We start from the raw sequence: 16664 nt of genomic DNA on the forward strand, positions 1-16664 counted from the left end.
TGTGCTAAACTACTGTAAAATGTTATGTACCATTTCTTTACAGCATCATTTAGTAACATGTTGATGTATGCTTGTATTTCCCAAAAATATTCATATTGGAAAAGCTGTGTAACCAGTTTAAATAAGATTTTGGGAAACAAAAGTAAACTAGCATTGGCAAAGCCAGGTCTGAAATTGGTCAGCCTTTTGGTTTTGTCAATGCGTGACTTGTTTAGGCATGGTTTTTGTAAAACCTTATCGGTGTGGGACCTGCTGGGCCCTCCCCATTCTAACAAGCATTGGCAAAAGCAAAAATAGTTTTTGGTCTCAAAAGCACACATTGCCACAGCAGTTCCAGGCACTGAACAAAGCTACTGTGTATGCCAATATGCTCCCTGTAAAAGAGCAGAATACGTTCACTCACAGAGAAGCCAGCTGATAGACCGAGAGAGAGACGGAATTTTGTAAAACACAAAAGGTCATGGTTAACCCATGGCCTAATTAATAAAGTCTCAAAAGTGCATCCATGGTATATATCCTTGTATTGAGTGCATATTTACAGTTTCCAGGCATTCACAATAAATTAAAGAAGTAGGCCAAGAAATAGTACTCCTAAAAATTGTGTGAACTGCATTTTATCATGAGCGCATGTGTAGATTTGCTCATGTTTCAAGTTATTTTCCTCCAAACACTTTTCCCCCCAACCTAAATAAAAGCTTTACGTCTGCCACTGTCAGGAGTAAATTTCGAACCTTTGTCAGTATGGGAAAAGAGTTGGTGAAAACCCTTAAAACATGCAAGTTAGTAGGTTTGCACATACTTAAAATGGGCATTCCAACCCTTGAACTATAGCTTACCACTACCTTCAGCCCCAGAATGTAGACCTACAGGAACGTAGCAACATAAGGGAATTACTGGTATTCAAACTCTACTATGGTATGAGCCCTGTCATAATTTGAGAGGCTATATCAAACCGTTTATAGAATAAGATTGCCGCTGTAATTGGTCGCCACATTATGCGGCACAAAAGTGACAAGTGGATTTTGTTACAGGACAAGTAGATTTATGAAGCAACTTGTCCTATGGACAAGTAGATATTTTATTAAATTCCCCACCCCTGATGAAGGTAGGTGGGTACAAATAGCCATGTGAACCTTGATTGAAGGAGCACAAAGGCAGAGTTTAATACTGTGAAGCCTCAGCCAACATATCTGTTTACTATATTCATCACATAAATTCATATCATGTGGAGTAATAAACTGTCTTGACCATCAAGGTCCATTAGCAGTGAAAACTAGTTGTTACAAATATTAGATTTGCCAAATGTATCATGACCTGATGGGACCCGAGGCAAGGCTATGTGTTCAAGATGAGGGGGGCCTATAGAAAAAGCCATAGGGGAGAAACCTAACATTGCTATTACCAACATAGGGCGATAATGTTGGGACAACATTTTTCTTGTAATCTCTGGGTAACTTAAGTTGACCATGATACAGTCCCCTTGAATAGATTTAGTGGAGGGGCCAATCCATGCCAGGCAACGGGCCAGCAAAATATTCTTATATTCCTGAATGTTGGAAGTTAGAGTGGTTGACCAGCCAATGGCACACCTTGTTCTGGCATAGGTGGATACCGTTGCAAGTATGTTCTTGGGCTTGTTCGCAACAGGCTTCTGCTGTTGCTGACACAAATTCATTTGCCCCACTGCTGACACAAATTTGCCCAGCTTCTCCCTCAGAGGGCTCACAAACTCCGAGTGAAACTGTAAGTTTTTGTATAACAGAGATCCAGACAGAATCCTCTGTGATCCCTGTAAAACTTTGATCTACCGCGACTGACTGTGTTGGTGATGTTAAATTATCTGCATCTCTCCGGGACTTTCTCTTACACATGTCTGCTGGTGGGGGTATGGGTGACGGAGAAACTGAAGATTCCTCACTGAGCTTAGGGACGATAGTGCAGGAAGAAGTCACCCAGTGGTCCTTATTACTTGTTGCTTTGCTTTTGCCCATAATGTCAGGTTTCCCGTCTTAATGCCAGCAGAGTAAATATAGTAGGCCACAGAATATTCTCACAGACTTATCCATAGAACAGTACAAACAAAACGGGGGGGGTGTCTATAATACCATATCCCAGCTCTGGGTGGCCATAATTAGCCTTCTGTGCTGTGGGTCTCTCAGAACACTTTAGTAACATCAGCTGTCGGACCTCTCCTTTAGCTAGCAGGGTGGGTGCTGGGGGACTAAGTCCCACCCCAGCAGGGTCTCCATAAAGATTACAGGCAGAGCGGCGTTGCAGGCCTCTGGCATCCATAATTAGTCTCCCTCTGATAACCGAAATACTCAAGGACCTTATTCAGATCGGTGCTAGAATATAGGAACCCCAATAGTACGTTTAAGCCTGTAAGAAGAGCATACAAGGAGAGACGACTCTTGTGTGTTGACTCAAACAAACATCGGAGCTTCAATTGGTGTTTATAATTGTGGTATTTAAGAAGATCACTATTTTCTTTCACATTCCTCCAGATCGTACAATAATTTAATAAGAGGTGCGCAAAACTGGACTCCGCTCAGTTTCGCCAAGCCATGGGTACTTATCGAAAAAACTCTGCCACCAATTGCTAAACCTTTGCCTGTCCAGCTTGATTATCTACTATCCTTCCAGTGCAGCATGACTGACGTGTTGTGATTCTTCAAACACTGCCTTTTTAATCTGTTAATGCACTCCTTTTCTCAGCCAGTCCAACTTGGTGTTCAACTTTCAAGACTACGTAGCTGCATTCTTCGGCATCTGCTGGCAAGTGACCTTGCATTAGTTCTGATGTAGCTTTCCTTCTTATAGCTTGGTTGTGGGCGAGACGCTAAGTTTACTAGGGAATAAAGGAACACAAATCTTCAGAGAAATTTGATTATTGAGTACCTAATAGTTAATAAAAAACTACATAATTTATACAGACACTAGACCCTATTTGAAGACCAGCTTAAAGCTAAGGGCATATTAACTAAGTTGATATACAATTTAGTACAAGTCCTTTTTTTCCATAACGAACTGGTCCTCATTTCTGGAGTAATTTTTAGTCTGGCCAGCCATGTCATTTTAATTATACTAAAAATGTGTATACCATACTTTAAGGGGTTTTCATCCATTAATGCTTGTTTGTATATTGTGTGTTTGTTGCCAGAGGATGGTCACTCACATCTTGTTTACTTTCTCTTTCAAGGTTATACATGTAGAACCCTGGGAAAAGGGGAGCAGGAAAACTGCAGGCCAGACAGGGATGTGCGGAGGGGTAAGTAGAAGTACGTGCATTCAGCAGCTTTCTGTGCTTTGTAGCTCATTTTTAAAAATGGTAGCTTGGTATTAAAGTCAGCCATTTTACATTGCTATGTGATATCTGAAAGCACTGAAAATAGATTGCTCTGTTGTCATTGTGGTGATGACTACAGCTGGTTTTGGTTTGTCTCTTAAAATCACATTTTCAAAGCCCTCTATATTAAGAGTGGTATTATTCCACTATTATGTTACTCACTGTATCAACTGTGGTGGAAAAAAAGGAGTGGACTGTAAAGCATTCCTACAACAGTAAAGTAAATGACAGATTATTTTTGTTGGCATGATATTTGTAGATTCCCAAGAGCTGGAACTGAAAAACTGCTTTACAGTTCTATATCTGATGAAATTGCTTCTCTTAAAGTGCCTAAAAATTAAAATCCCTTAACATTAAAACATCTGTTCGAGTGATCTTGAGCTCTTTATGGGGAAAGGCATTTAGTCAGACCCCCAGGCTATTGCAGCATAGATTTGCAATTTTAGACGCATAAAAATGGAAATTTAGCAGCACAAAAGTGGAAATTTAGCCGCATTATTGCGGCACCTTATTTTACTCGTAATCATTCCTTTTCAGCCTCAAATCAATGTTAACTGATTTTACAGGGTATTCCACTGTGAAACTGGCATGGTAAAAGTGTCTGCGGCTCTACTGAAGCACAGCTCCAATCTGCACCTCGTGAGAGGGGGCCCTATTTCTCCCTGGGATGTTCTAGCACCCATGTAGGCACCGCTGCATCCTGGACCAGTCCATTTTAAAAAACAGTAATTTCTATCACCCTTTTTAACATTGAAAAACTTTGCTAGAAAGTAATGCATCGATTTAAGTATGGCAATTTAAGTGACCCTTTGTGGGTGGACAAAGACCAGAAAATTCATTAAAAAAAATTCTCTTTTCTGAAACCCAATGGTCTAAAAAGTGCCTTAAAATATCCCCAGCAGTTTCAGATTGCTTATTGTGTGCTATTTTCATAAAATCACTGTATATATGAGTGACTTTCAGTAACTGAGTGACACTTTCTCCTGAACAAAATCAAGCAATGAAGTCTAGGGAAACAGATAAATATCAGAAATTACCCCAAGAATATCTTGAAACTGCAGCAAAGTACCAGAAATGGAAGGACTCTAGCCCAGTGCCTTTGTAGCCTGATTCCCATGTTTTGCAGCTGGCATAATAATACTCTGCCTTATTTTATTATATATCACTGAGCTTGTAGTCTGATGACCAGTCTAGAGAAGTTAGTTACAACGAAGCATGGTTGCGTTGTTAGCAGATATGACGTGTGGTTGCTAATATCAAAAGGAAAATTACATTTGTTATGAAAGATTCAGGAAAGTCGCACACTTTACATGCAATGGGTCTGTACGGTTGGTAACCCCAACAGCACCGAAAAAAAGAACTGTGTCCTGATGTGGGATGCTGTGATTGGCTCAGTGAGTGTGGTGCCAGTGGAACACAGAAAGAGGATTTGGCAAAGCGTAATGTTTACCTATCCGGGTTCTCTTGAAAGACCAGCATTGGCATAGCCAATGGGTCTCACCTTTGGGACCTTATAACTGTATAGGTAGATCTATTAGCTTTGCCAATGTTTGTAAGCTATGTTATAGAGAAGTTAAGTATTAAAATGGTTAATAAGCTGTCATTGAATCTGGCACTATTTTATTTCGAGAGGGAAAGTACCAGCTCTTAGGAGTGAATTGATATTTTTAATTGGAGAGTGCCGGCACTTCTCGGAAACAAGCAGGTACCCGGTTATAAAGTACCTGCACTACTATTTTTCCACTTCAAGCACTGGAGATACCAAGTCATTCATTTGCGGGGGGATGAACGAAGTCTCACTTCACGAATACTTTAAAAGAAAGATAGCACGTCACGAGACAACACATCGGACACTGATCTCCCGATCCAAGGAGTGCCATCACAAATGAGTGAGGGTCGGGGGTGAAGTAGCCTCGCATCATCTCAAGCTCCCTAGGAACACGAGTAGGCGGGGACCCTGGTGACTGAGGGTGCACCCAGTAAGGGGGAGAGCGAGCCTAAGCTCAGCGCCAGCATTTCGAACAAGGAGCCAGGATGGGGCAGAGTGACAGTGCCAGCTCCATTTTATGAACTTCCAAGGCTTGCTATTTATCAGCCAAGGGCCGTAAAACTGAGAACATTCCCCTGTAACCTTGTTGTTTTTCAGTCAGAGCAAAGCAGGATGCTTGAGGCATATATATATTTATAGTGGTATAGTGAAAAGGCATGCTCTTTCGGGGTATGTCTCACTCGTTTTAGGATTTTATAAGGTGTTTTCTATTCATGGATCTCCCACCACAGGAACAAGCCGCAAAGTGTCACTTGTTTTCACGCTTGCAATTTCTATTTCTCACTCGTTCCAGAACTTGTCAGCCAAAGCGGAAAGCAGGGTGGGGGAGAGAATGGGGAATGAGAAAGGAGCGGGAACCATGCAGAAGGGAAAGTAGGTGAGAAAAGGAGAAAGTACATGGATGGGACCGGGAAGTTAGGAAGTGTCGAAGAAGTGTGATTGGGAGAAAGGTGAGGAGAAACAGAAGTATTGAGGCAGGAAAACGTGGAGCAAGAACTTGCAAAGAAGACGAGGCAAGATAGGAAAAGTTTGAAAGAGGGGGGAATGAGACTGCACATGGAGAAGAGGAGTGAGCTAGATCAACATACACCGGTAAAAGTGGAGATTGAGGGAGAAACATCTGAGTGAAAGAGATAGGGAGAGAGTGATATAAAATGATACTGAAAGAGAGAATGAAAGGAACTGAGGAAAGATACTTTGGGAAAGAGGGGGATAGAAAGAGTGGGGGCAAGACAACAGAAAGACTTGTTGAGAGAAGGTGGAGAGGGATGGGAACTGACCGAAGCCGATAGAGAGAATGTACAATATGGAAGATAATATAGTGAGAAGGAAGGAGGCCGATGGAGGGGAACAGAGAGAAAACGACAGAGGGGATTAGACACATAGACAGGAAGCCAGGCAGACAGACTAGAGAGCGAAAGGAGAAGGAGTGTGTGGATCAGAGAGAGTGGAGGAGAGCGAGAGAACCACAGCTACGGGCACTACAGCGACTTATTGCAGCCAATGAGGAGCAAACCTTTAGAAAATAAGCCCAGGAGTGGTGCATATGTGCACGCGCAGTCTTCGCTTTTAAAGCAATGCACTCGTACTTGTGGCTCGCCGCTGCTCGCTCCTGCACGGTGGATGCCGCCACAAGCACGAGTGTATGCTTGAAAATGACCAGAGCGGCGGCTAAAGGCCCTGCTAAGTGGCGCACGCGCGCTGCGTAGGTGAGATGTAAAAAAATGAATAACTGACCCAGCACTGGTAAATCTGGAGAAACATATAACTGAAGGTATTATATTTCTGTAGTATAACTGACCACTATAGTCGGTAGCAGGTGTATCGTCCTAGGTTGAGGGGAAACAAGTATGTTCTTGAAATGTTTTAAAAATATTGTATTTTGGTCCAGGACATAGAGGATGAAGATGTTTTTGCTTCTCTCACCTACCTCTGGGCCGACTGGTTTCACAATCCATGAAAGTAAACTCGGTGACATGATGAGCTAGGAAGTTTGTTTTACGTGTTAAAAACATAACCTATTTTAACAGCGGAGGAGAGACCCTGCCGCGCCCCAACTCTTACAGCAGATAAAACGGGCAAGTACATGTTTTAGTGCTCCCACGTTATTACCTTTAAAAGTGAGAGATTTCAGATTTAGTGCCCGGAGTCACAGCTTGAAACTTAATCCAACAAAAACGTTGTTCATTCGGGGGGACTAGGTGTCTTGCATACCTCTGGGACCACCTGTAAGAATGCACCCCCCCCCCCCTTCCAAGCAGGTGAAATGATGGATTTGACCTCACTGCGGATGCTGAACTTTTACAGTCTACTCCGTCACCTCATTCTGCAGACCCTGCCTATGAATGAGGGATGGAAGCTCCGCAAAGCGCCGGGCCTTTAGCCGGTGATTAATGACCCTGCGCTTCCACAGAGCACCTGGGAGGCTGGAGAAGGCCTGTTCAATGGCAGAAGAGACATGTGGCCCCAGGGATGGACCCAGCTGGCTCGGGCACTCGTGCCTTCTGCGTGCGTGTCAAAGCCAGCCATGCAGAGGTCTTTCCCAATGTTTCTGGTATTTGATCAATGAAGCCTGGCATGGGCGCGCAAATATGGACATACAGGCCCGCCTGCAGAGGATCAGGGTTGGATACAGGCGCTGGAACTTTAGTGCAAAGAGGACGTGATAGCATTGAAGCGGTGGGCTTTGCCGAAGGGGGAGTTGCGAAAAAGTTTATTAGCAAACCTCAACAAGCTGGAGAAGCAGGTATTGGACGGCGGCACATAGTAACATGTGCCGACAGCCAATTAACGGGCATTGTTTGTTTTGCAGACACTTTTTGGCAAATATAGCAGCGATAATTGTAAATATCGCGATAGTCGGCCAATTTCGCGATTTTTGTCGTGAATCACGAAGTTCTGGAGGGTCTGTTTAGTGGTGATTTATGTAGTAGTTGCACAAGATATTGAGTTTTCATCATTGAAAACATTGGCAACACCAATAGGTCTCTGCAATCTCCAAGCTATTGGCCATGTCAATGTGAATGTCTTAGCCATGTTGTCTAGCAGCATGTCTGCTGTGCTGCATGGCTGAAAGTTGCTGAAAGTGCAGAATTACAGGATATTGAGCCAACTCAAAAAAACAATATGGCCTGTCCTGCTCTGGTCGCATCATAGGATTTGTTTTTCAAAACTTGGGTTAATGCAATTTAGTCACCAAACAGTGATCTTAGCTCAACAAAATGCAGGAGATACAATTTGTCATATTATTTATTCACTAAGTTTTGTTTTAAAAACATGAAATATGGCAACATATATACTACAATATTCACATTTCATTATAGGTAGTATACAAACACTTTTCGCTCCTTCATATGGACCAATCATTGCTTATTACAAACTTGGAGTTACCATTCCAACATGGCGGCCATTCCCATGAGCACACCAAGATCATTGACTCATGTTCACGCTGTAGTTGGACAGAGGAAATGCTTAAAAGCCATCTGATCGTGGTGGGGGGGGGGCTGTTTGTGTTTAACAACTGTTTGACATGCATTTGTTTATGTGCATGCACATGCCTTTTAGTGTTGTGTACAAAGGAGACGGCTTGAAAACACAAGTACTCCTCCTATGGAATACCTGATAACCGAGAAAACCCAGGAGCAGTGCAAGGAGACAAGTAATTGGTCTATGCGATAAGGGGGGACAAAAAACAAGAGGGCATGACTCCGCATGCCATAACGAATGGCATCAAAGAAAATGAGTAATGCTAAAGTTTACAAATGGTAGGAGATGGACGGCCTGTAAGCCCACAGATGGAACACAGCTCGTCTTTTGGAAACCGCTCATTCGCGGTCTAGCTGAGACCTAAAAACAGATTTCTGGGGCTGATAATAGGAAGACGATATGGCGTCCTCTTGGTAAGTAGCAGGCGCTTATGTAAAGTGCTCCAATTCCTTTGGGTGGTGTTAATGCTACATAAAATTGCACAGAAAACAAATGAGAGAGGCAGAGTTTGGAGAAGGGGATCTGTGCAACTAGAGTTCAGCCTCGGCAAGCAGCGACGGGCAGGAGGTGGATGGGGAGATTAAGTGATTTTGCCATAATCACGAACTGTGCCGAGGCTAGGGAGAAGATGTGGCATCCTTTTGGGAGAGGATGTGGTGTAAGGGCTTCAGCTGCTGGCGCTGGGAAACCAAGATCGAGTTTAGGTGTCTGCTTAACATCCTTGATTCTGGGCTAATCACTTAATCTTCCCATACCTACAAAAATGTGTCCTTCTGTAAAGGAACTGGTGATAATTTAAAGCCCTTCACTACCTTCTGGTGGTGTTGGCGCTATATAACACTGCACAAAAAAATTAGGATATACGTGTCATCGGAAACCATGTTAAAAGGACTACTTTTACCATAGACGCATTGGCTGGTAGACCTTGATGACATCAAGACTCTGCCTGGCTCCTTGAAGACAATTCAAGTTACGTGACAATGGTGCACAGAAACACTTCATGGGTGAATGTGGAAAAAGCAAGAAAGTGTTCTACTGGGAAAAATTCAAATAGAGCCTCACCCTATGACATGAAAAACAAGAAGGTGAAACGCAAACAGTTCAATCGTTTGGCACAGGAGGACAGTGGCTATGCAATTACAGCTGAAGAAGCAGGTACTTCAGAAGCTCTGCCATGCCCTGTGATAACGACTGTAAACAGCATTGCTGAATGACCACTTGTGTTTTAAAGAGGCGCACACACACACTCAGTAGCCACACGCGGAAAGCAAATATAGACTGCACGTGTTCCAAGTAATAGCAGCCGTGCACACATGCTTCAATCGGCAAATCAGCTATACACTTAATAGGACATTGAAACTCAGAACATCACCACTCACTAGAACAAAACCGACTACAATGGGGGTTGAAAGCAGTGACGGGGTGGCAGTGATTTGTGGACAGTGAAAGCATCGGGAGGTGCGAGGGAGCAAGCAGAGACAGAAGGGAGAAGTGGGGAAACGAAAGGCAGCATCAATATGAGGAGCAGTGATGGAGGGCCCAATCTGTGGGCTGGGATGAGTGCGGTGGGAGAAGATGGAGCTGGTAAAAGCACAAGCACTGCGTAGATTGCTGAAAAAGAGTCAAGAGTAGGTCCTAAAATGGTCATACAACCTGGCGCAGTGGATGTTTACAAGTACGTGGTCCAAGCTCTGTGGTGGGGGAGGGCTAAACACAAGAAGAGGTATGACTAAGTATGCTGACAAAAAACATGAGACAGACGACGGAGCGGGCGGATTTAACACCATATGTCTATTTGACACAATGCACTCACTAGTCCTAATGAAACATTCTAGGCCAGTAGGAGTACTGTCACAAATGGGTAGGTTAAATGCACCTTTTTCTGTTCTCCTTCGCAAAGTATTGGCTGCTGTTCGAGAACGTTGGAGCGGAGTGTGGTCACTCCTTTCAAATTCCAAGAAGCTATTGCAGTCAGTTTGTATACTGAAATCCTCGCCAGCAGTGCCTGCCAAATTGAATAAAAGATTATTCCTGGGTGGAGACTGATATTCAAAGTAAGAATGGCCAAAAACATCAGAACATATTCAAGGTTGCGTGCGGCAGCGCACATATATTTTTTACAATGTCCGTTAAGTGCAGTACAGACCATTTTCCATTTTTTCAAAATAAGATAAGTACCGCTGTCTCATTTTTCACAAAATTCAGTGCAGCAATGGCCACCACAAATCCGTTTACATCAATAAATGAGCTATGGTTTTTTTAGGTAGAAGCTACAAATTAATTGAAGATGCTTGCAGGTAAATCACAATTAATGTTCTGTTAAGTTAGCGCTTAGTACTCATATCTGAATAAGATGAGGTGGATTCAGCCAAATATGATGCCAGATGTGGGCAGAGTAAAGTAATTGTGTGCTAATTTCTTATGGTTTTTACTTGGTATTTGCTGTCAATTCAAATGTTTCCCCTCCCCCAATTAATTGTCTCTACTGTGTTAATTTAAATTTGGTACTAACCTAACTGGCCATATTAATTCAACTCCATGTTAACACTGCATGAAATTTAGTGCTAATCTATGTAATTGCACTAATGGTAGGTAAATTCTGGAGATTCAATTTTCAGTCTGTTTTGTCGGGTCCTTTCAAATTATTTGTTCAAAGAGCAGATCTTGACCAGTCTGATAGATCAAGTATAAGAGGCTCACCGTACTGCTGCCACACATATATATGGTCTGGTACCACTTTAATCAACCTGTAGATAACTCTTTGCTAAGAAATGTCAATGTAATTGCCTGTGGTGGCTCAGAATCAGCTCCATGTTGTCACAAATGGCTCACAGTTGCAAGAATTGCCACTAAAACGTAAGTTGGATAGGCAACGTTTTGCGAAAGAATGCCCCAAATTTGCAATAATTCCCATGAACGTATGCAAGACCCGTTTGCCTTTATTGGCCCCATTCTATAATGAATGGCACCAAAATAGCAAGAACAAGCATATATATTATCCAAGCTTTTTGTTCAGGTTGGCAATCATGCTGTTATGGATGACCCCAAATTGCCATCACACTAGTACACATACTTGCATATAGATAAATGTCTCAATTTTTACATAAATACACAGTTGCCAATGCTCATTCACATAAAAACAAGGATGCACGCTCTCCCTCAGGAATGCACGTTCATTTAACCATTGGGCTTTTCTGTCCTTCAGTCCACCCTCCTCTGCTGCAGTACCTTCGGGTAACGCTCTATTTCAAAACATTAGAGAGGGCGAGCAATTGCATTTAACAGACCAGGGACGCTCGGTGAGAGGACCTGGGCTTGCAGGTTTGGGGATTTATGCATCAAGGAGACACTGATGATCCATTGGACACATGCAACTGGCCCAACGAGGGAGCAGCTTCTCCTTTTGACTCCACTTTTCTTACTTTTTCGCAGGCTGGACTGTGGTCAGCAAACCAGCTGACCCCATCCCAGCATGTGACCTGATTGGAAAAGGGGAAGCTAATTGTGGCAGGGATGGTGGCTGTGCCGCCTGCTTCAGACAGGGTTGTCGAGCCCCCTTACTAAAGCAAAACTGAAAATCTTCATTCAACGACTTGCAATGGTGTGTGTGCAACTGTGGTGATTTTGAACTTAATTGACATCAGAGCCTGATATTTAGCTGCACATTTATTTTTATCACTAGGAGGGCACAACTTGTAATAAGTAGCTCTCAAATAATTTATTCTGAGAGACCAAGAGTAAGTAAATTCCAAACAAATTTTAGCTCCAAACTGCTATGAATGTACATCACGTCCAGTGAGGGCATAGCTTATGCGGCTAAGGGCTGCTTCTTCAGACCTATAATCAATCCATTGACTGCCATCATGCTCCACCAGGGATATCTCCAGCTGTCCCCAGAGCTGAAAATGTTTTCACTTATGGTTGACCTGCATAGAGCTTTGTAGATTATACCTTTTTGTTCCGGGGGTGACTCCCAAACGGGCTTTCACCCCGGCCAGGGGACGGACACTGCCCTGCTGGCAGTCGTGGAGAATGCCAGGAGCATTTTGGATTCAGGGGGATCGGTGGCAGTGATCCTCCTGGACCTCAGTGCGGCATTTGACACTGTAGACCACCAGGTGCTACTCCAACGGCTGTCGGGGTGGGGGTCTCCGGGATGGCCCTGAAGTAGTTCGCGTCCTTTTTGGAAGGCCGGACGTTTGAGATGTGGGAAGGCCACGAGAAGTCACCATCGGTCCCTCTCCAGTGTGGTGTGCCACAGGGCTCATCGTTGAGCCCTACCTTATTTAACATTTACATGGCCCCACTGGAGAGTGTGGTACTGCCACTGGGTATCAAGATCATCAGCTATGCTGATGATACTCAGCTGGTGGTAGGGCTCCCCCAGTCGGCAAACCAATCCGACCGGCTGCACACATGTTTGGCTAAGATCTTTACTTGGATGTGCAGCTCAGCACTGAAACTTAACGGCTCAAAAACGGAACTGATGATGCTGGGGAACTCCCCTCCTTCCCTGTCACCTAGTAGCTGGCCTAGTTGCCTGGGAGCGGCACCCACCCCCAAACAGGAGATCAAGAGCTTGGGGGTGTGGCTGGAGCAGGACCTTTCTTTCAAGACACACGCTAAAAAGACCGCAGGTGTGAGTTTCGGTCTGCTCCGGTCAGCCCGGAAGATCTTACCTCTCCTCCCAGTGGCCTCCAGGAGGTTACTCATCCAGGGGCTCATCTCTCGGCTGGATTTCAGCAATGCGTTGTTTCTGGGGGCCCCAGAATCTACCTTAAACTGCAGCAAGTGCAAAATGCGGCCGCCAGGCTCCTGACGGACCTTCCTAGGCGTCAGTCAGCTCGCCCTGCGCTGAAGGCGCTACATTGGCTCCCTGTCAGAGAGAGGGTGAAATTCAAAGCACTCTGTATGGCCCACAAAATTTTGCAAGGGAAAGGCCCACCTATCCTACGGGATATGGTTCAATCGTATAAGGCCTCTTGTGCCCTTCGTTCAGATCATCAACATCTGTTGCAAGTTGCGTGGGTCAGGAAGGCTAGAACCGGTGGCAGAAGATTCTCCATAAATGTGGCAACATTGTGGAATTCCCTTCCGCTGCACTTGCGCTCGGAAACGAACACCTTACGGTTTCGCAAACTTTTAAAAACTCATTTGTTCCCTGCCTAATTCCTGTGTCTCTTGCTTTGGCGTATCTCTCTGGATGAGCGCTGGGATGCCCAAGGGTAACCAGGCGCGATATAAAACTCATTAATAATAATAGCTCATTAATAATTAATCACCCTGAACCTAGCAGAGATGATTGTGGCTTTTGTTGCGTTTTCTTCCACAGTAGTGGTATTATTGTGGCGGTTGATAGGCAATTCTATGTTTCATACTTTGAAATGGGGTGGTATATGCAGGAATTCCTCTGTTAACATGAATATGCTTTAAGTAAGAATTTCATGAAGACTAGACAACATAACTTGTTCTCTGTGAGTTTATATTTAAACAAAAGTCGCGGTGCCAGAGTGCCAGGCTTCAAGCTAAACAACGCTGTTTGAGGCACTGCTAGCTGCAAGGAAAACTGATCATGCTAAGAGTCCATCCAAATTGCCAACTGACATATTTGGCCTGATATGTAAGGTAATGTAAACAAGCGTTATTAGACATCCCCCCCCCCCTTCCACTTCCTTCCCTCCCACCTGCTGCCATGAAGAGGGCAATAATAATAATAATAATAATAAGCATTTATTAAGCGCCTGGCTGCACAAAACTGTGTGTCCCCGCGCTGACTGCAAATGCAAACCATCTAGAAGAAGAGATCGGGCGAACGGGGATTAGTTTTTGGGAAATAGGTGAGTTTTGAGTCTGGCTCTGAACCTTGTCTCAGATGGCTCCATACGTAGCTGAATTGGCAAGGCATTCCAGAGCTTGGTGGCTAAATAGCGGAAGGATTTTCCTCCCATCTTAGCTTTGATGATGCGAGGGATTTTAAACAGCATCGTGCCCGCTGATCTAAGATTTTTGATCGGCCTGTGGATGGTCATGAGGCCTCTTAGATAGCTAGGGCCTTTATTTTGGGCAATGCGATGCGTGTAGCAGAGAGTTTTGAATATTATTCTTTCTTTGACAGGGAGCCAGTGAAGCTTGGCAAGCGCATTTTTTGTCGATGCTCTGCGAGGGAGACCGAGCACCAGTCGCGCTGCAGAATTTTGTATGCATTGTAACTGGTGCAGGCTCTTTTGATTGAGACCCAGTAAGAGAACATTACCATAGTCCAGATGGGGGGATATTAGGGCATGGACTATGGTTTTTCTCGCTTCAATCGGCAGCAGGTCAAGTACTTTGCGCAGCACTTTAAGGGTGCTGTAGCATTTACTTGTCACTTTGTTTACCTGGGCTCTACCTGAGAGATCTGGGTCAAGCATGACTCCGAGGTTCTTCACCTTCTCTGCAGGCACAGGTAGTTCTCCCAATTCGCTAGGCCACCAGGCATGTGACCAGACGGAGGGATTCTTCCCTACAATCAGTACCTCTGTTTTATCTCCGTTTAAACGGAGGCAGTTGGCGTTCATCCATGTCGCTATCCTTAGCATACAGTTTGAGAAGTTGGAGGCTAGGTCTCTACTGTCTGGTGTTATTTTGAACACCAACTGGGTGTCGTCAGCATAGCTGACAATGCCCACCCCAGATTCCTCTACAATGTGTGCCAGGGGTTCCATGTAGATGTTAAATAAGGTAGGGCTCAGGCTTGAGCCCTGTGGAACCCCATGGCTAACATTGCGAGGTGATGACTTGAAGGGTGGACAGTGAAGTTGGAAAGTTCTGTCAGTGAGGTATGATTGGAACCAATTGAGAGCAGAGTCTTTAACTCCCATGTCTGAGAGCCGGGACAGCAGCGTGGTGTGCAGCACGGTATCAAATGCTGCACTTAGGTCCAGTAGGACCAACGCTGCTGTCTCTCCCTCATCCACCAGTTTCCGAATCTGTTCGGTGGAGAACAGAACGGCTGATTCCGTTGAGTGGCCTGATCTAAACCCTGATTGGGAAGGGTGGAGGAGAGATTCTTTCTCCAAAAACTCCATGAGTTGGAGATTGGCCACCTTTTCTATGATCTTAGCACAGAAAGGGAGAAGTGAGATTGGTCGCAGATTTTGAAGCTGGGTAATTGGGATGTTCGGTTTCTTTTTTAGTGGTATTACCTGGGCAGATTTCCAGTTTCTCGGGACAATGCCTTCACGGAATGAGGTTGTGATCATGTTGCTTATATGATCCAGTAGTGCGCTTTCCATGACCGCTTTGTACTGTTCCGGAGGGCAGGCATCCATAGGGGAGCCTGAACAAATGGTGTTTATAATTTTCATCAGTTCCTGTTTATTGGGAGTCCTGAAATTGGTAAACTGGGGTTTATGGGGGCAGACGTCTAGAGTCTCTGCCTTATTATTATCTGATCTGGTACTGCTGGTAAATGTGGCATGAATATTTTCTACCTTTTTCACGAAGAAATCGGCTATTTGTTCACATATCTCTGTGGAGTAGGTGTCTTTAGTATCCAGGCGAGATAGTATGGTGATTTCTCTATAGATACCGAATAGTTCTTTGGTAGGGTTTTTGGCTTCCATAATTCTGCATTTGTAATAAAGACTCTTCTCTAATCGTACCAATTTTTGGTATTTTTTCAGCTCGGTTCTATACTTTTCTTTGAGTTCTGGGGTGTACTCTTTCCTCCACATTCGTTCAATGGATTTGCATTGTGCTTTAGCCTTTTTCAATTTTTCAGAGAACCAGGGGGCATTTTTAGTTTGTCGAGCTGGGGGCTTGGTCGTCCAGGGAGCAATTTTGTCTAACGCTTTTGTTAGCCATGATTCAAAGTTGTCCCATACCTCCTGTAGGGAAGCGCCTGTTGCCAGGGGGTGTTCGGTAAGTTCCTGCAGCAGCATTTCAGGGGTGCATTTTTTAAAGTTACGGCGTCTGTAAGGGGGGTTTTTTGCATGTGACTTGGTGATAATGTTTTTAGCTATTCTAAATGGCACCATACTATGGTCAGACCATATCAGTGGAACTGGTGGGGAAGTTTCAATGCCCTTACAGTTCGTAAATATGGGATCTAATAGATGCCCTTGTTGATGCGTGGGCAGGATGGATAGGAGCTTCAGATCGATAGCATTGAAAGCATTCAAAAGGAGTTGCGCTTCCTTGGAGTGGCTATCCTCTAGATGGATGTTAAGGTCGCCCAGTATGATGATATTTTTATGTCTAACGGCTAATTGAGTGGCCAGTTCAATAATTTGGCTACAGAAG

General features: G+C 44.2%; 1 protein-coding gene across 2 annotated transcripts in view; it reads left to right on the forward strand.

The window, feature by feature from the left end:
- The window catches only part of PRPF38B (pre-mRNA processing factor 38B), a 138192-nt gene that overhangs the window by 43659 nt on the left and 77869 nt on the right, over positions 1-16664 (forward strand). The window contains exons 2-3 of one of the 2 annotated variants that reach the window (XM_086953897.1): positions 2716-2775; positions 3200-3268. In XM_086953897.1, the coding sequence (XP_086810023.1) occupies positions 2716-2775; positions 3200-3268 (129 nt within the window). The remainder of the gene's footprint in view (positions 1-2715; positions 2776-3199; positions 3269-16664) is intronic. The other variant, XM_086953896.1, reaches the window with a different exon arrangement.

The sequence above is a fragment of the Lissotriton vulgaris genome, chromosome 1_1, assembly GCF_964263255.1.
Source record: "Lissotriton vulgaris chromosome 1_1, aLisVul1.2, whole genome shotgun sequence".
NCBI lineage: Eukaryota > Metazoa > Chordata > Amphibia > Caudata > Salamandridae > Lissotriton > Lissotriton vulgaris.